The 16,107-nt window shown below is 43.3% G+C and overlaps 1 protein-coding gene across 2 annotated transcripts in view; it reads left to right on the top strand.

Annotated features, from left to right (window-relative positions):
* The window catches only part of LOC110525627 (dedicator of cytokinesis protein 5), a 47,886-nt gene extending 34,098 nt beyond the window's left edge, over nt 1–13,788 (top strand). Inside the window, exons 38-51 of one of the 2 annotated variants that reach the window (XM_021605911.2) lie at nt 4,317–4,406; nt 5,765–5,869; nt 8,175–8,316; nt 8,542–8,623; nt 8,702–8,786; nt 8,995–9,081; nt 9,270–9,446; nt 11,552–11,635; nt 11,736–11,873; nt 12,094–12,269; nt 12,571–12,721; nt 12,835–12,985; nt 13,139–13,257; nt 13,354–13,788. In XM_021605911.2, the coding sequence (XP_021461586.2) occupies nt 4,317–4,406; nt 5,765–5,869; nt 8,175–8,316; nt 8,542–8,623; nt 8,702–8,786; nt 8,995–9,081; nt 9,270–9,446; nt 11,552–11,635; nt 11,736–11,873; nt 12,094–12,269; nt 12,571–12,721; nt 12,835–12,985; nt 13,139–13,257; nt 13,354–13,458 (1,692 nt within the window). In that variant the 3' untranslated portion in view covers nt 13,459–13,788. Of the gene's footprint in view, nt 1–4,316; nt 4,407–5,764; nt 5,870–8,174; nt 8,317–8,541; nt 8,624–8,701; nt 8,787–8,994; nt 9,082–9,269; nt 9,447–11,551; nt 11,636–11,735; nt 11,874–12,093; nt 12,270–12,570; nt 12,722–12,831; nt 12,986–13,138; nt 13,258–13,353 lie in introns of both variants that reach the window. The other variant, XM_021605910.2, reaches the window with a different exon arrangement.
* The last annotated feature ends 2,319 nt before the right edge of the window (nt 13,789–16,107 follow it).

Below are 16,107 nucleotides of genomic sequence, written 5' to 3'. Positions count from 1 at the left end.
TCCTCTCCGTAGCTAATGTGATTAAGACCTTTAAACAGGTTAACATTGACAAGGCCGCAGGGCTAGTCGCAGTACCAGGACGCATACTCAGAGCATGCGCTGTCCAGCTGGCAAGTGTCTTCACTGACGTTTTCAACCTCTCTCTGACCCAGTCTGTAAATACCTACAGGTTTCAAGCAGACCACCATAGTCCGTGTGCCCAAGAACGCCAAGGTAACCTGTCTAAATGCCTATCACCCCATAGCACTCACATCTGTAGCCATGTAATGCTTTCAAAGGCTGGTCATAACTCACATCAACATCTGGATGCTGTTCATTGAGTACAGCTCAGCGTTCAACCGTTGTGCCCTCCAAGATCATCACTAAGCTAAGGACCCTGGGATTAAACACCTCCCTGTGCATCTGAATCCTGGACTTCCTGATGGGCCGCCCCCAGGTGATGAGGGTAGGCAACAACACATCTGCCACGGGGGCCCCTCAGGGATGCGTGCTTATTCCCTTCCTGTTCACCCACGATTCCAACACCATCATTAAGTTTGCAGACGACATAACGGTGGTAAGCATGATCACCGATGACGATGAGACAGCCTACAGGGAGGAGTTCAGAGACCTGGCCCTTTAGGAGGCTGAAAATATTTGGCATGGGCCCTCAGATCTCAAAAGGTTATACAGCTGCACCATTGAGAGTATCTTGACTGACTGCATTCCCGCTTGGTGTGACAACTGCTTAGCTTCCGACTGCAAGGCGTTACAGAAGGTAGTGCGTACGCCCTAGTACGTCACTGGGGCCGAGCTCCCTGCCATCCTGGAACTCTATACCAGGCGGTGTCAGAGGATGGTCCTAAAAATGGTCAAAGACTCCAGCTTCCCAAGTTATAGAATGTTCTCTCTGCTACCGCACTGAAATCAGTACCGGAGCGCCAAGTCTGCGACCAAAGGGCTCCTGAACAGCATTTACCCCCAAGCCATAAGACAGCTGAACAGCTAATCAAATAGCTACAGCTTCATTAAATAGTGCAAATGGCTGGCAGCATCATTAATACCAAAACACCAGTCTCAAGGTCAACAGTGAAGAGGCGACACCGGAATGCTGGCCTTCTAGAGGCAGAGTTCCTCTGTCCAGTGTCGGTGTTCTTTATCCCATCTTAATCTTTTCTTTTTATTGGCCAGTCTGAGATATGGCTTTTTCTTTGCAACTCTGCCTAGAAGGCCAACATCCCGGAGTCGCCTCCTCACTGTTGATGTTGAGACTGGTGTTTTGCGGGTACTATTTAATGAAGCTGCCAGTTGAGGACTTGTGAGGCGTCTGTTTCTCAAATAAGACACTCTAATGCACTTGTCCTCTTGCGCAGTTGTGCACCGGGGCCTCCCACTCCTCTTTTTATTCTGGTTAGAGCCAGTTTGCGCTGTCCTGTGAAGGGAGTAGTACACAGCATTGTAGAGATCTTCAGTTTCTTAGCAATTTCTCGCATGAAATAGCCTTCATTTCTCAGAACAAGAATAGACTGAAGTTTCAGAAGAAAGTTATTTGTTTCTGGCCATTTTGAGCCTGTAATCAAACCCACAAATGCTGATGATCCAGATACTCCACAAGTCTAAAGAAGGCCAGTTTTCAGCTGTGCTGAAGGGTTTTCTAAAGATCGATTAGCCTTCTAAAATTATAAACTTGGATTAGCTATCACAACGTGCCATTGGAACATAGGAGTGATGGTTGCTGAGGAACCTCCTTGCACCAACAGAGATGGCCGCCTCGCTTCGCGTTCCTAGGAAACTATGCAGTATTTTTAAAATTTTGAATGTGTTATTTCTTGCATTGTTACCCCAGGAAATATGAGGTTTTATTACATACAGTCGGGAGGAACTATTGGATATAAGAGCAACGTCAGCTCACCAACATAACGACCAGGAATACGACTTTCCCGAAGTGGATCCTCTGTTTGGTCCACCACCCAGGACAATGGATCGGATCCCAGCCAGCGACCCAAAACAACGCCGACGCAGAAGGAGCTGTCTTCTGGTCAGGCTCCGTAGACGGGCACATCGGGCACCGCTCCCGAGCATACTACTCGCCAATGTCCAGTCTCTTGACAACAAGGTCGACGAAATCCGAGCAAGGGTTGCCTTCCAGAGAGACATCACAAATTGCAACGTTCTTTGTTTCACGGAAACATGGCTCACTCGGGATACGTCATCATGGTGACATGGTGTGATCATAACAACATACAGGAACTCAAGTCCTTTTGTTCACCTGATCTAGAATTCCTTACAACCAAATCCCGACCGCATTATATAAGAGAATTCTCTTCGATCATAATCACAGTTGTGTATATCCCGCCCCAATCAGACACATCGACGGCCCTGAAATAACTTCTTTTGACTCTATGTAGCCTGGAAACCACATATCCTTAGGCTTCATTTATTGTAGCTTGTGATTTTAACAAGGCTAATCTGAAAACAAAGCTCCCTAAATTTGATCAGCATATCGAATGCGCAACCCGGGCTGGCAATACCCTGGATCATTGTTATTCTAACTTCCTCGAAGCATATAAAGCCCTCCCCCGCCCTCCTTTCGGAGAATCTGACCACGACTCCATTTTGTTGCTCCCAGCCTATAGACAGAAACTAAAACAGGAAGCGCCCGTGCTCAGGTCTGTTCAACGCTGGTCCGACCAATCGGATTCCACGCTTCAAGATTGCTTCGATCACGTGGACTGGGATATGTTCCGCATAGCGTCGGACAATAACATTGATGAATACGCTGATTCAGTGAGCAAGTTTATTAGCAAGTGCATCGGTGATGTTGTACCCACAGCGTCTATTAAAACATTCCCCAACCAGAAACCGTGGATTGATGGCAGCATTCGCGCGAAAACTGAAAGCGTGAACCCCTGCTTTTAATCAGGGCAAGGTGACCGGAAACATGACTGAATACAAACAGTGTAGCTATTCCCTCAGTAAGGCAATCAAACAAGCTAAGTGTCAGTATAGAGACAAAGTAGAGTCGCAATTCAACGGCTCAGACACGTATGTGGCAGGGTCTACAGTCAATCACGGACTACAAAAGGAAAACCAGCCCCGTTGCGGACCACGATGTCTTGCTCCCAGATAAACTAAACAACTGCTTTGCTCACTTTGAGGACAACACAGTGCCACTGACACGGCCTACGACCAAAACCTGCGGGCTCTCCTTCACTGCAGCCAACGTGAGTAAAACATTTAAATGTGTTAACCCTCGCAAGACTGCCTGCCCAGACGGCATCCCCAGCCGCGTCCTCAGAGCTTGCGCAGACCAGCTGGCTGGTGTGTTTACGGACATATTAAATCAATCCCTATCCCAGTCTGCTGTTCCCACATGCTTTAAGAGGGCCACCATTGTTCCTGTTCCCAAGAAAGCGAAGGTAACTGAGCTAAATGACTATCGCCCTGTAGCACTCACTTCCGTCATCATGAAGTGCTTTGAGAGACTAGTCAAGGACCATATCACCTCCACCCTACCTGACACCCTAGACCCACTCCAATTTCCTTACCGCCCCAATAGGTCCACAGATGATGCAATCACACTGCACACTGCCCTAACCCATCTGGACCAGAGGAATACCTTTGTAAGAATGCTGTTTATCAACTACAGCTCAGCACGTAACACCATAGTGCCCTCCAAACTCGTCATTAAGCTCGAGACCCTGGGCCTCGACCCCACCCTGTGCAACTGGGTCCTGGACTTCCTGATGGGCCGCCCCCAGGTGGTGAGGGTAGGTAACAATATCTCCACCCCGCTGAAAATGTGCTTTTCTTGAAAAAACAAGGACATTTCTAAGTGACCCCAAGCTTTTAAACGTTAGTGTATATGTACATATTACCTCAATTATCTCAACTACCTTGTACCCCTGCACATTGTGTCAGTACCGGTACTCCTTGTATATAGCCTCGTTGTTGCTATTTTATTGTGTTACTATTTCCTGATTTTCTTATTTGCACATTTTTCTTACTTTTTAACTCGGCATTGTTGGGAAAGGGCCTGTTGTATTCGGCACATGTGACAAATAAAATGTTATTTAACGACTATTTGCGGGCAGTGGGTTCAGAACAACAACGACAAAATGGTGAGGAAATTATACCTCCACCGAAAAGGGCCCTTGGACACTGGAATGGCCAAGGGGCATGTGCTCTGCACAGTACATCACCCCTGAAACCTGCTGTCTGGGTTTGATTGAATAGAGGTGTTAGTGAGGGACAGATGGTGATGTCTCGACCATGTTCACATCTCATGTTCATATTTAATTCATTTTTTTTACCAACTGCTGCATGTGTCTGTTCAGATGTGGGAGAAAGCCATTGAGATGGGTAAACAGCTGGCAAAGATGCACGAGAACCAGATGTTTGACTTCATGGAGATTAGCCAACTGCTGGTAAGACGATTTATCTTCTGCTATTGTGCTGTAGTCTGAGATTTATTCCAAATATTGTCACTACTGATTATAGATGTTTCTTTAAAAACATGCAAAGTAAAACTAAAAACTATTATCCTCTTAGTTTCTTCATGGTAAAAAGGCTTCACCAACATCGCAAGAGAGGGATCGTCAATAGCCCACTGCCAATTTAGTGTGAGGCCTTTTCAATAGGACCAGGTCTAATGCTGTACTGGCATGCTTTTCAGTGTTCTCAAAGGCTAGGAGTTAATTACATAAAGTGCCTTCAGAAAGTATTCACACCCCGTGAATTTTTCCCAAATGTGTTGTGTTACAGTCTGAATTTAAAATGGATTCAATTGAAATGTTGTGTCATTGGCCTACACACAATACCCCATAATGTCAAAGTGGAGTTATGTTTTAGATTATTATTTGTATTAATTAAAAATGAAAAGTGGAAATGTCTTTAGTCAATAAGTATTCAACCCCATTGTTATGGCACGCCTAAATACGTTCAGGAGTAAAAATGTGCTTAACAAGTCACATAATACATGTCATGGACTCACTATGTGCAATAATAGTATTTAACATGATTTTTGAATGATTACCCCCAACCATACAATTTTCTGTAATTTCCAGCACAGATTCATCCACAAAGACCAGGGAGGTCTTTGGGTAAAAATTAGTTGAGTAAAACATTTCAAAAGCAGACATTGAAAATACCTTTGAGCATGTTGAAGTTTTTAATTACACTTTGGATGATGTATCATCATCATGATGTATACAGCTGTAACACAGCAAAATGTGAAATAAATCAAATGGGTATGAATACTTTCTGAAGGCACTATACAATGTGAATGAATTGTTCAAGATACATTGTCAAAGGCTAGGATAACCATGTCTTGTCTAAGACAGAAGGTCATTTCAGCTAGCCCAATCCAAATAACAGTAATAGTTGAAGAAAAAAACAATTCATTACATCAGAAAACAGAAGTTGAGGAAATGGGGAAGAGATAAGAGTTACTGCCAACAGTCTCACCCATGCACTGCCAGTTGACATACTGGCATCTGCCGTTAGGAAGTAATAGTGAATGAATTATGAAGTGATACTCTATTTTATGTCATGTTTTTGTAAATACTGTGTCATTGTGGTATTCAACCGTTCTTCGCTGCAGTGGAGTGGTACAAAAACTGTGTTCTGTCAGACTGTGCCAGACAATCTATGTTCATTATGGATCCTTAAATTTCACACTGAACCATGTTTGTATTTGTTTTTTCTATAGTTGTAATGAGATACTACAGTATGTTGTCTGTGTTCCTGATTGTGGCTTTGTTACTCTCTCTGCTGTCGTCCACAGAAACAGCAAGCCCAGTTCTATGAGAATATAATGCATGCCATGCGGCCTCAGCCAGAATACTTTGCTGTGGGATACTATGGCCTTGGATTCCCCACTTTCCTCAGAGTGAGATTATTAACTATTTTCCTAAATTCAGCCTACATAGCACATTTCCAGGTCTGTCTTATTCACCAGAGATTATGTGTTCATGTGCCTTTTATTAATTTTACTTATGGCACGCTCTATCAAATTAAATGATAGTGTCACACCCTGACCTTAGAGAGCCTTTTATTTCTCTGTTTTTGGTTAGGTCAGGGTGTGATTGGGGTGGGCATTCTATGTTTTCTATTTCTTTATTGTTTTTGCCATGTGTGGTTCCCAATCAGAGGCAGCTGTCTATCGTTGTTTCTGATTGAGTTATTTTCTGTTTAGCTGTTTTGTTGCATGACAGAACTGTGCACTTTAGTTTTTTTCTACTTCTTTTTATTTTGTTGCGGTGTTTAGTTTATTAAAAATCATGAACGCCTACCAAGCTGTACCTTGGTCTCCTTCTTCAACCCACGAGAGTCGTTACAGATAGTCAATTGTTTAAAAAAAAATGTCACGATGTATAATGCAGGCTATACTAGTTAGCAGTTCCATAAAGCAGTAGGTGATTCTATGGATTGAATACCTTCCATAATCTTGTCAGGTTCTTGTCAGAATGTGTTCTTAACTGACGTGCCTAGTTAAATAAGGGTTCAATAAAAAATCAAGGACAGAACTGCTTTGATTTGGCATAACATCAATATTTCTACACTGCAGTGGCACATTCCTGTATACCACAGTTCATCTTTAATTTAAGATTGGACATCTTCTGTAGCATATAGTTCAATAACAACATCATAATTAATAAAATAAAATACAATTTTATTGGTCACATACACATGGTTAACAGATGTTAATGCGAGTGTAGTGAAATGATTGTGCCACATTAAATCATATAAATCATATAATTCATACTTGATTGGCTACTATATACACTGCCTTCAGAAAGTATTCACACCCTTATACTTTTTCCACATTTGGTTACAGCCCGAATATTTGTGTCACTGATCTCCACACAATAATACCCCATCATGTCAAAGTGCAATTTTGTTTGTAGACATTTTTTGAAATTATAAAAAAATGTAATGCTGAAATGTCTTGAGTCAATAAGTATTCAACCCCTTTGTTATGACAGGCCAAAATAAGTTCAGGGGTAAAACTGTGCTTAAGAAATCATGGACTCAATAATAGTGGTTAATATTTATTTTTTATGACTCACTGTACCCCACACATACAATTATATATAAGGTCCATCAATCGAATAGTGAATTTCAAGCACAGATTCAAGCACAAAAACCAGGGAGATTTTCAGATGCCTCACAAAGAAGGGCACTGATTGTAGGTGTATTTAAAAAAAATATCCCTTTGAGCATAATTAAGTTAATAATTCGGCTTTGGATGGTGCTTCAATACACACAGTCACTACAAAGATACAGTAGTTCTTCCTAACTAAGAGGAATGAAACTGCTCAGGGATTTCACCGTTGAAACAGTTACAGAGTTTAATGGTGGTGATATGAGAACTGAGGATGGATCGACAACATTGTAGTTACTCTACAATACTAACTTAAATGACAGAGTGAAAGAAGGAATCCTGTACAGAATACAAATATTCCAAAACAGGCATCCTGTTTTCAAAAAGGCACCAAATTAAAACTGCAAAACATTGGGCAATGAAATTAACTTTATGTCCTGAATACAAAGTGTTATGTTTGGGGCAAATCCACAGCACATCACTGAGTAACACTGTTCATATTGTCAAGCATGGTGTGGCTGCATCATGTTATGGGGATGCTTGTCATTGGCAAGGACTAGGGAGTTTTTTAAGATAAAAGTTAATGGAATAGAGCTAAGCACAGGCAAAATCCTAGAGGGAAATCTGGTTCAGTGTGCTTTCCAACAGACACTGGGAGATTAATTCACATTTCAGCAGGACAATAACCTAAAACACTGGAGTTGCTTACCAAGATTGCATTAAATGTTCCTGAGTGGCCTAGTTACAGTTGTGGATTGAAAATCTATGGCAAGACTTGAAAATGGTTGTCTAGCAATGATCAACAATCAAAGCACTTAGAGACTTACCCAAAAAGACTCACAGCTGTATCTGCCGCCAAAGGTGCTTCTACAAAGTATTGACTCAGGGTTGTGAATACTTATGTCAGTTTGTATTTTCTGTATTACATTTTCAATAAATTGGCAAAAATGTCTAAAACATGTTTTCACTCCGTCATTATTGTGTGTAAAAATAAATGTAACCCATTTTGAGTTCAGTCTGTAACACAACAAAATGTGGATTAAGTCAAGGGGTAATAAATACTCATCTTTGAATGGATTTGCTCATACAGAACAAAGTGTTCATCTACCGTGGTAAGGAGTACGAGTGGCTGGAGGACTTCAGTCTGAAGCTGCTGTCTCAGTTCCCAAACGCCGCCAGGATGACCAGCACAGCGCCCCCTGGGGACAACATCTGTAACTCCCAAGGACAGCGTATCCTTTAGCCCTCTTGCAGCATGCCCTCGTTCTCCCAGCTATTTAATGCTATTTAAATGTTAATAGGTGTTAATGCTTCTAATCAGGACATTGTTAATTTTTACCTTTCTCAAGGACACTGTTTTGAACCACTGGTGCCCCAGTCTCTGTTTACCTATAGCACTAGGGATTAGTTTTAGTTTTTGAATAATATACAGTCCTATCCTTAGCTGCTCTTCACAGACATCCAGTGTTTTACAGTCAAGCCAGTCCTTACTGTGCCCACCCAGTTCAAAGACAAGGGGGTCCCTGAGCAGATTCTAAAGTAAGGACACAACAGTTTGTGGTATGATTAATTTGTCTTACATATGCATTACATTGTTGGTCCCTCTTCCTCTCCTAGCTACTACAGAACCAATGAAGTGGACCAGTTCCAGTATTCCAGACCCTTCAGGAAAGGTGCAAAGAACCCAGACAATGAATTTGCAGTGAGTACCTTTCACACAGCTCTGACAGACACACCATGCTGCAAAGTCCCAACAAAGCCAGATCCCTCCATTTATACTAACACTCTTGTCTTTGAAAATCGCTAAGGAACTCAGGAATTTAGCCCTTTTACTTAGCAGTTTAGCACGAGGTTGTTGCTCAAAATATCTGTGTTAACCATTCCTGCATATTTTCTGCCTCATGTTACAGACCATGTGGATCGAGAGGACAACTTACATCACGTCCTATTACTTCCCAGGGATTCTCAAATGGTTTGAAGTGAAGTCCATCTCTGTTGTAAGTTCTCTCAGTAATGATGATGACAAGCACAGTAAGACAAACTTACTGGTGTTCATGTGCTCTATGTTTAATCTAAACACAGTTGAGTACTCTGCTACCACCCACAGCAAATAGTTCCTACTCAACCAATTTGGTCTTCTCCACTGCAATGTCTCCTCACCTCTCCTTGCTTTTCTATTGGTCAGGAGGAGATCAGCCCCCTGCAGAATGCTGTGGAAACCATGGAGATGGCCAATGAGAAGCTCAGTAACCTGGTGCAGCAGCAGGCCTGTGACAGCTCCACGTCAGTCCACCCACTCTCCATGATGCTCAATGGCATTGTTGACCCTGCCGTCATGGGTGGCTACACCAACTATGAGAAGGTTTGACTTCCACTATTATTTTGTAGGAGGTTAAATCCTTTCCAATTTTATCTCACATTTAAGTGAAGAGTAGTCACCTGGTTCTTATTTTCAAATCAAATCAAAGTGTTTTAGTCACATGCGCTGAATACAGCAGGTGTGGTCCTTAGAGTGAAATGCTAACTTACGAGCCCCTAACCAACAAAGCATATATAAAAAAAAATAAGAATAAGAAATAAAAGTAACAAGTAATTAAAGAGCAGCAGTAAAATAACAATACCAAGAGTATATACAGGGGGGTACCAGTACAGAGTCAATGTGCGGGGACACCGGTTAGTGAAGGTAATTGAGGTAATATGTACATGTAGGTAGAATTCTTACAGTGACTATGCATAGATGATAACCACAGAGAGTAGCAGCAGTGTAAAAGGGGGGGCTATGCAAATAGTCTGGGTAGACATTTGATTAGATGTTCAGGAGTCTTATTGCTTGGGGGTAGAAACTGTTTAGAAGCCTCTTGGACCTAGACTTAGCGCTCTGGTACCGCTTGCCGTGCGGTAGCAGAGAGAACAGTCTATGACTAGGGTGGCCCATGCGGTACCAGAGAGAACAGTCTTTGACTAGGGTGGCTGGTTTCTTCAACAATTTTTAGGGCCTTCCTCTGACACCACCTGGTATAGAGGTCCTGGTTGGCAGGAAGCTTGGCCCCAGTGATGTACTGGGCCGTACGCACCTTTCAGTCTCCTGAGGGGGAATAGGTTTTGTCATGCCCTCTTCACGTGTGCTTGGACCATGTTAGTTTGTTGGTGATGTGGACACCAAGGAACTTGAAGCTCTCAACCTGCTCCACTACAGCCCTGTCAATGAGAATGGGGGCATGCTCGGTCCTCTTTTTCCTGTAGTCCACAATCATCTCATTTGTCTTGATCACGTTGAGGGAGAGGTTGTTGTCCTGGCACCACATGGCCTGCTCTCTGACCCCCTGACTCTAGGCTGTCTCGTTGTCAGTGATAAGGCCTACCACTGTTATGTCATCGGCAAACTTAATGATGGTGTTGGAGTCATGCCTGGCCGTGCAGTCATGAGTGAACAGGGAGTACAGGAGTGGACTGAGCACGCACCCCTGAAGAGCCCCTGTGTTGAGGATCAGTGTGGCAGATGTGTTGTTCCCTACCCTCACCACCTGGGGGTGGCCCAGGGTTAGGAAGTCCAGGATCCAGTTGCAAAGGGAGGTGTTTAGTCCCAGGGTCCTTAGCTTATTGATGAGCTTTGAGGGCACTATGGTGTTGAATGCTGAGCTGTAGTCAATGAATAGCATTCTCACATAGGTGTTCCTTTTGTCCAGGTGGGAAAGGGCAGTGTGGAGTACAATAGAGATTGCATCATCTGTGGATCTGTTAGTGTGGAGCGCAAATTGGAGTGGGTCTACGGTTTCTGGGATAATGGTGTTGATGTGAGCCATGACAAGTCTTTCAAAGCATTTCATGGCTACAGACGTGAGTGCTACGGGTCGGTAGTCATTTAGGCAGTTTACCTTAGTGTTCTTAGGCACAGGGACTATGGTGGGCTGCTTAAAACATGTTGGTATTACAGACTCGGTCAGTGACAGGTTGAAAATGTCAGTGAAGACACATGCCAGTTGGTCAGCGCGTGCTCGCAGTACACGTCCTGCTAATCCATCTGGCCCTGCGTCCTTGTGAATGTTGACCTGTTTAAAGGTCTTACATCGGCTGCGGAGAGCGTGATCACACAGACTTTCCGGGAACAGCTGGTGCTCTCATGCATGTTTCAGTGTTATTTGCCTCGAAGCGAACATATAAGTAGTTTAGCTCGTCTGGTCGTCTCGTGTCACTGGGCAGCTCTCGACTGAGCTTCCCTTTGTAGTCTGTAATAGTTTCCAAGCCCTGCCACCTCAGACGAGCGTCAGAGCCGGTGTAGTATGATTCGTTCTTAGTCCTGTATTGACGCTTTGCCTGTTTGATGGTTCGTCGGAGGGCATAGCGGGATTTCTTAAAAGCTTCCTTGAAAGCGGCAGCTCTGTTATGTTAGCTACTATTTATTGTGACCATATGACCATATGTCCCAGTAATAAAAATGTTTATTCCACCCCCTTTCTTTCTCTGAAGGCGTTCTTCACTGACACCTACATACATGAACACCCAGAGGACCTTGAGAGCATTGAGGTCCTCAAACATCTTATTGCCCTCCAGGTACAGTATATCCTCATTCTCCCCTTGTTATTGAACCTGACCTTAGACATGCAGTACATGCCGTAAGAACAGAGGCTCCTCCCTCCTCCTCTCCCCTCAGATCCCTCTCCTGGCTGATGGGATCCGGATCCACGGGGAGAAATCCACGGAGCAGCTGAAGCCCTTACACAATCGCCTGCTCACCTGTTTCTCTGACCTGCGGGAGAGAGTGGAGAAGCATTACGGCGTCATAACCCTGGTCTGTTGCCAGCAGCAAACTCAATTTAATGTTAGAGGGTGGCAACTTTAACTATAGGCTCCTCTGACTGCCTCCCTATTAAACTCCTCTCATTCAAAGCAGAGTGTACATTATCTAAATCTTTCTTTAGGCACTCCATTGCTGCTAGTGTTTTGCCTGTCAATCCACTCATCCCCTGCCAAGTTTCCTGATGATGTTTAATCCCATTTGTGTGACCCAGCCCTGCTCGCTGACTGAGAGGAAGATGAGTCGCGTGGGCTCAGTAGTGATTCCCTACATCCTGTCCTCCACCCTGCGCCGCATGTCCACCGTCTCCATCATCTCCACCACCTCCTCAGGCCTCTCCAGCGGCTCCGCTTCCTCTGATGGACCCTCACGGCGCTCCTCCTCCCAGGAGTCAGTCCTTCACCTCCTCCTCTTTCCTCCTTCCTTCTCCCTCCTCCTCCCAGGAGACAGTCCCCCTCCTCCCTCCCTCCTCCTCCCTTCTCCCTAGCTGTGTTTCTCTCTTTGTGCTGCTCTGGTGGTCAATTTGTGTTGCTATGTTTGTAAGGAGTATTTGTCTGTGCTTTTCCACATCTCACAGTGTGACATTGTCTGATGTCTTGCACATGCCAATGAATCCCTCTAACTGTACACCCCCAACCCCCCCATTTCTCTCACTCTCTCTTTCTCTATCTGTCCTGATATCCATCATCAGTTCACTGTTGTCCCGTGCCACTGCCAATGATCGCCGGGCCTCGATGTTGTCCCGCTCGGAAAATGACAACCGGATTGGCCGAAAGAACAGAAAAGAATGGAGTGTGAGCAAGTCACAGGTTTTGGTGGAGAGACAGCCAGACATAGATGAGGTAACTTAAACGGGTTTGGGCTCATAAAAAAAGGCAACAAAGGTGTAATTTCAGAATGTAAGTAATTACCCATTTCAAGGAGGGCTGTATCTTTGTACTCTATTCCTTAGCAGACCCTTCCAGAGAAGCAGCAGAGACCCAAAAGTCTACAGTTTGGGGACCGTCGCCTGACCCTGTCTCTGTTCCAGGGAGCCTCTTCTCAGCTCAGCCTTGGCAACCCTCTCAGCCCCCTGCCAGCCTCTCCTCACACTCCTCGCAGCTCCAGTACGTAGCTTAACTACGCACAAAGGATACCTTCAAAGCAGCCTATCCCAAACAACCTTTTAGAGATACATACCGGTTCACCCTAAACACAGAAAAAGTCAACTGCTCATGCAGCCTAAAATATGTGTGTTTTGTCACTCTCTCTCTATGCAGGTTATTCATCTCTCCTTGAAGATAATGATGCCACCACTGACACTCCTGGGACACCCCCACCCATGCCACCAAAGAAACATCCCCACGAGATGTTTGACCTCCCCCAAAACTCCTCTGAGGTACCGCGAAACTGAAAACATCTATCTTTTTTGTAAAATGCGCGTTGTGAAACAGATTATTTTAAAAGTTTATTTTTTACCCTGGTCTCTCCATAGTTCCTTCCTCCTCTGCCTCAGAAAATTGAAAGCAAGCCCCCTCCACCTCCTCCTAAGACCAGGAAGTCTATGTTCCCCGGCTCCTACGAGCAAAGTCCTCAGTGAGGATCCTCCACCTGCTGCCTGGGATGGCTTGTTTTTTTTTGTGGTACTGTAGCACTTTATTGTTACATAACTATTACAGGACCAGTACCTGTTATGTACTTCAGAATTACATGTCAACAATTTCTATTGCTGATACATACGACAAGTAAGAACCAACCAACTGGTTCTTGTGGTGTATGTGCCCTGTGAATATCTAAGAAACAAGCATACAGTTGAAGTCATTAAAACTCGTTTTTCAACCACTCCCCAAATTTCTTGTTAATAAACTATAGTTTTGGCAAGTTGGTTAGGACATCTACTTTGTGCACGACACAAGTCATTTTTCCAAAAATTGTTTACAGACAGATTATTTCACTTATAATTCACTGTATCACAATTCCAGTGGGTCAGAAGATTATGCACTACGTTGACTGTGCCTTTAAACAGCTTGGAAAATTCCAGAAAATTATGCCATGGCTAATTGGCATCTATTATGATAGGCTAATTGACATCATTTGAATCAATTGGAGGTCTACCTGTGAATGTATTTCAAGGCCTACCTTCAAACTGTGCCTCTTTGCTTGACATCATGGAAAAATCAAAAGAAATCAGCCAAGACCTCAGAAAAGAATTATAAACCTCCACAAGTCTGGTTCATCCATGGGAACAATTTCTAAACACCTGAAGGTACCACGTTCATCTGTACAAACAATGGTACGCAAGTATAAACACCATGGGACCACGCAGCCGTCATATCGCTCAGGAAGGAGACGCGTTCTGTCTCCTAGAGATGAACGTACTTTGGTGCGAAAAGTGCAAATCAATCCCAGAACAACAGCAAAGGACCTTGTAAAGATGCTGGAGAAAACAGGTACAAAAGTATCTATATCCACAGTAAAACAAGTCCTATATCGACATAACCTGAAATGCCGCTCAGCAAGGAAGAAGCCACTGCTCCAAAACCGCCATAAAAAAGCCAGACTACGGTTTGCAACTGCACATGGGGACAAAGATCGTACTTTTTGGAGAAATGTCCTCTGGTCTGATGAAACAAAAGTAGAACTGTTTGGCCATAATGACCATCGTTATGTTTGGAGGGAAAAGGGGGAGGCTTGCAAGCCAAAGAACACCATCCCAACCGTGAAGCACGGGGGTGGCAGCATCATGTTGTGGGGGTGCTTTGCTGCAGGAGAGACTGGTACACTTCACAAAATAGACGGCATCATGTGGTAGGAAAATGATGTGGCTATATTGAAGCAACATCTCAAGACATCTTAAGTCAGGAAGTTAAAGATTGGTCGCAAATGGATCTTCCAAATGGACAATGACCCCAAGCATACTTCCAAAGTTGTGGCAAAATAGCTTAAGGACAACAAAGTCAAGGTATTGGAGTGGGCATCACAAAGCCCTGACCTCAATCCCAATAACATTTGTGGGCAGAACTGAAAAAGCAGGTGCGAGCAAGGAGGCCTACAAACCTGACTCAGTTACCAGCTCTGTCAGGAGGAATGGGCCAAAATTCACCCAACGTATTGTGGGAAGCTTGTGGAAGGCTACCCGAAACGTTTGACCCATGTTAAACAATTTAAAGGAAATGCTACCAAATACTAATTGAGTATATGTGAACTTCTGACCCACTGGGAATGTGATGAAAGAAATAAAAGCTGAAATAAATAATTCATTTCACATTCTTATAACAAAGTGGTGATCCTAACTGACCTAAAACAGGGAATTTTTACTAGGATTAAATGTCAGGAATTGTGAAAAACTGAGTTTAAATGTATTTGGCCAAGGTGTATGTAAACTTCTGACTTCAACTGTATTTCTGAAAAAGTAGTAATAACAGTGACCGTAACACATTTCCCAAGGGACTTTGAAATGTTGTTGTATATATTTTATATCACTGCTAGGTAAGGGAATGACCAAAGCTTCAATTTTATCTTTTGTCATTATGTGTTAGTATCACACTGAACTGTTAATAAATTCCGGTGCATTCTTCACAAAAAAGCACAGGCAATGACTGCATTTTAATGTTTTATTATGTGATATAGCTAGGTGAAAACCTTTTAATTAGAATCACAATTACTGATCAAAGGCAGGGAATGTGTGGTATGTGATTCACAACTGGTTTCAGCACGCACAGGCTCGGATTCTGTTGTTGTTGATTATATAGTTTACATCTATGGTTGCATCAGCACTGACCTAAAATGACAGTAAATGCCAACCCTTGACGTTTTGGTTCTCTTTGCCCCGTCATGGTCATAGCACATAGTACATGCATAGTAGTCCTTTTTGAAGGAACTGAGATTGTAATCAAAATGGCATTTTCCCCAAATCATTGAATCAGTAGTATTTGTCTAAGATAAAGTCAAATTGAATAACCTTGACTGACTCATAATACTGTGTAGCTATGCATTAAATCAAATCAAATGTAATTTGTCACATGCTTTGTAAACAACAGGGAAATGCTTACTTCCCAACAATACAGAGAGAAAAAAAGAGAAATAATAGAAAAATAGCACAAGGAATAAATACACAATGAATAACGATAATTTGACTATATACACAGGGTACCAGGGGTATGAGGTATTTGAGGTAGATACAGTATGTACATATAGGTAGGAATCTTACATAATTCTGTGATGTAAGCACACTAAGATATGCAAGTAC

Source organism: Oncorhynchus mykiss, chromosome 6 (genome assembly GCF_013265735.2).
Source record: "Oncorhynchus mykiss isolate Arlee chromosome 6, USDA_OmykA_1.1, whole genome shotgun sequence".
Taxonomy (NCBI): domain Eukaryota; kingdom Metazoa; phylum Chordata; class Actinopteri; order Salmoniformes; family Salmonidae; genus Oncorhynchus; species Oncorhynchus mykiss.
Note: the sequence above shows the minus strand (reverse complement) of the source record. Positions and strands in the feature narration are given on the sequence as shown.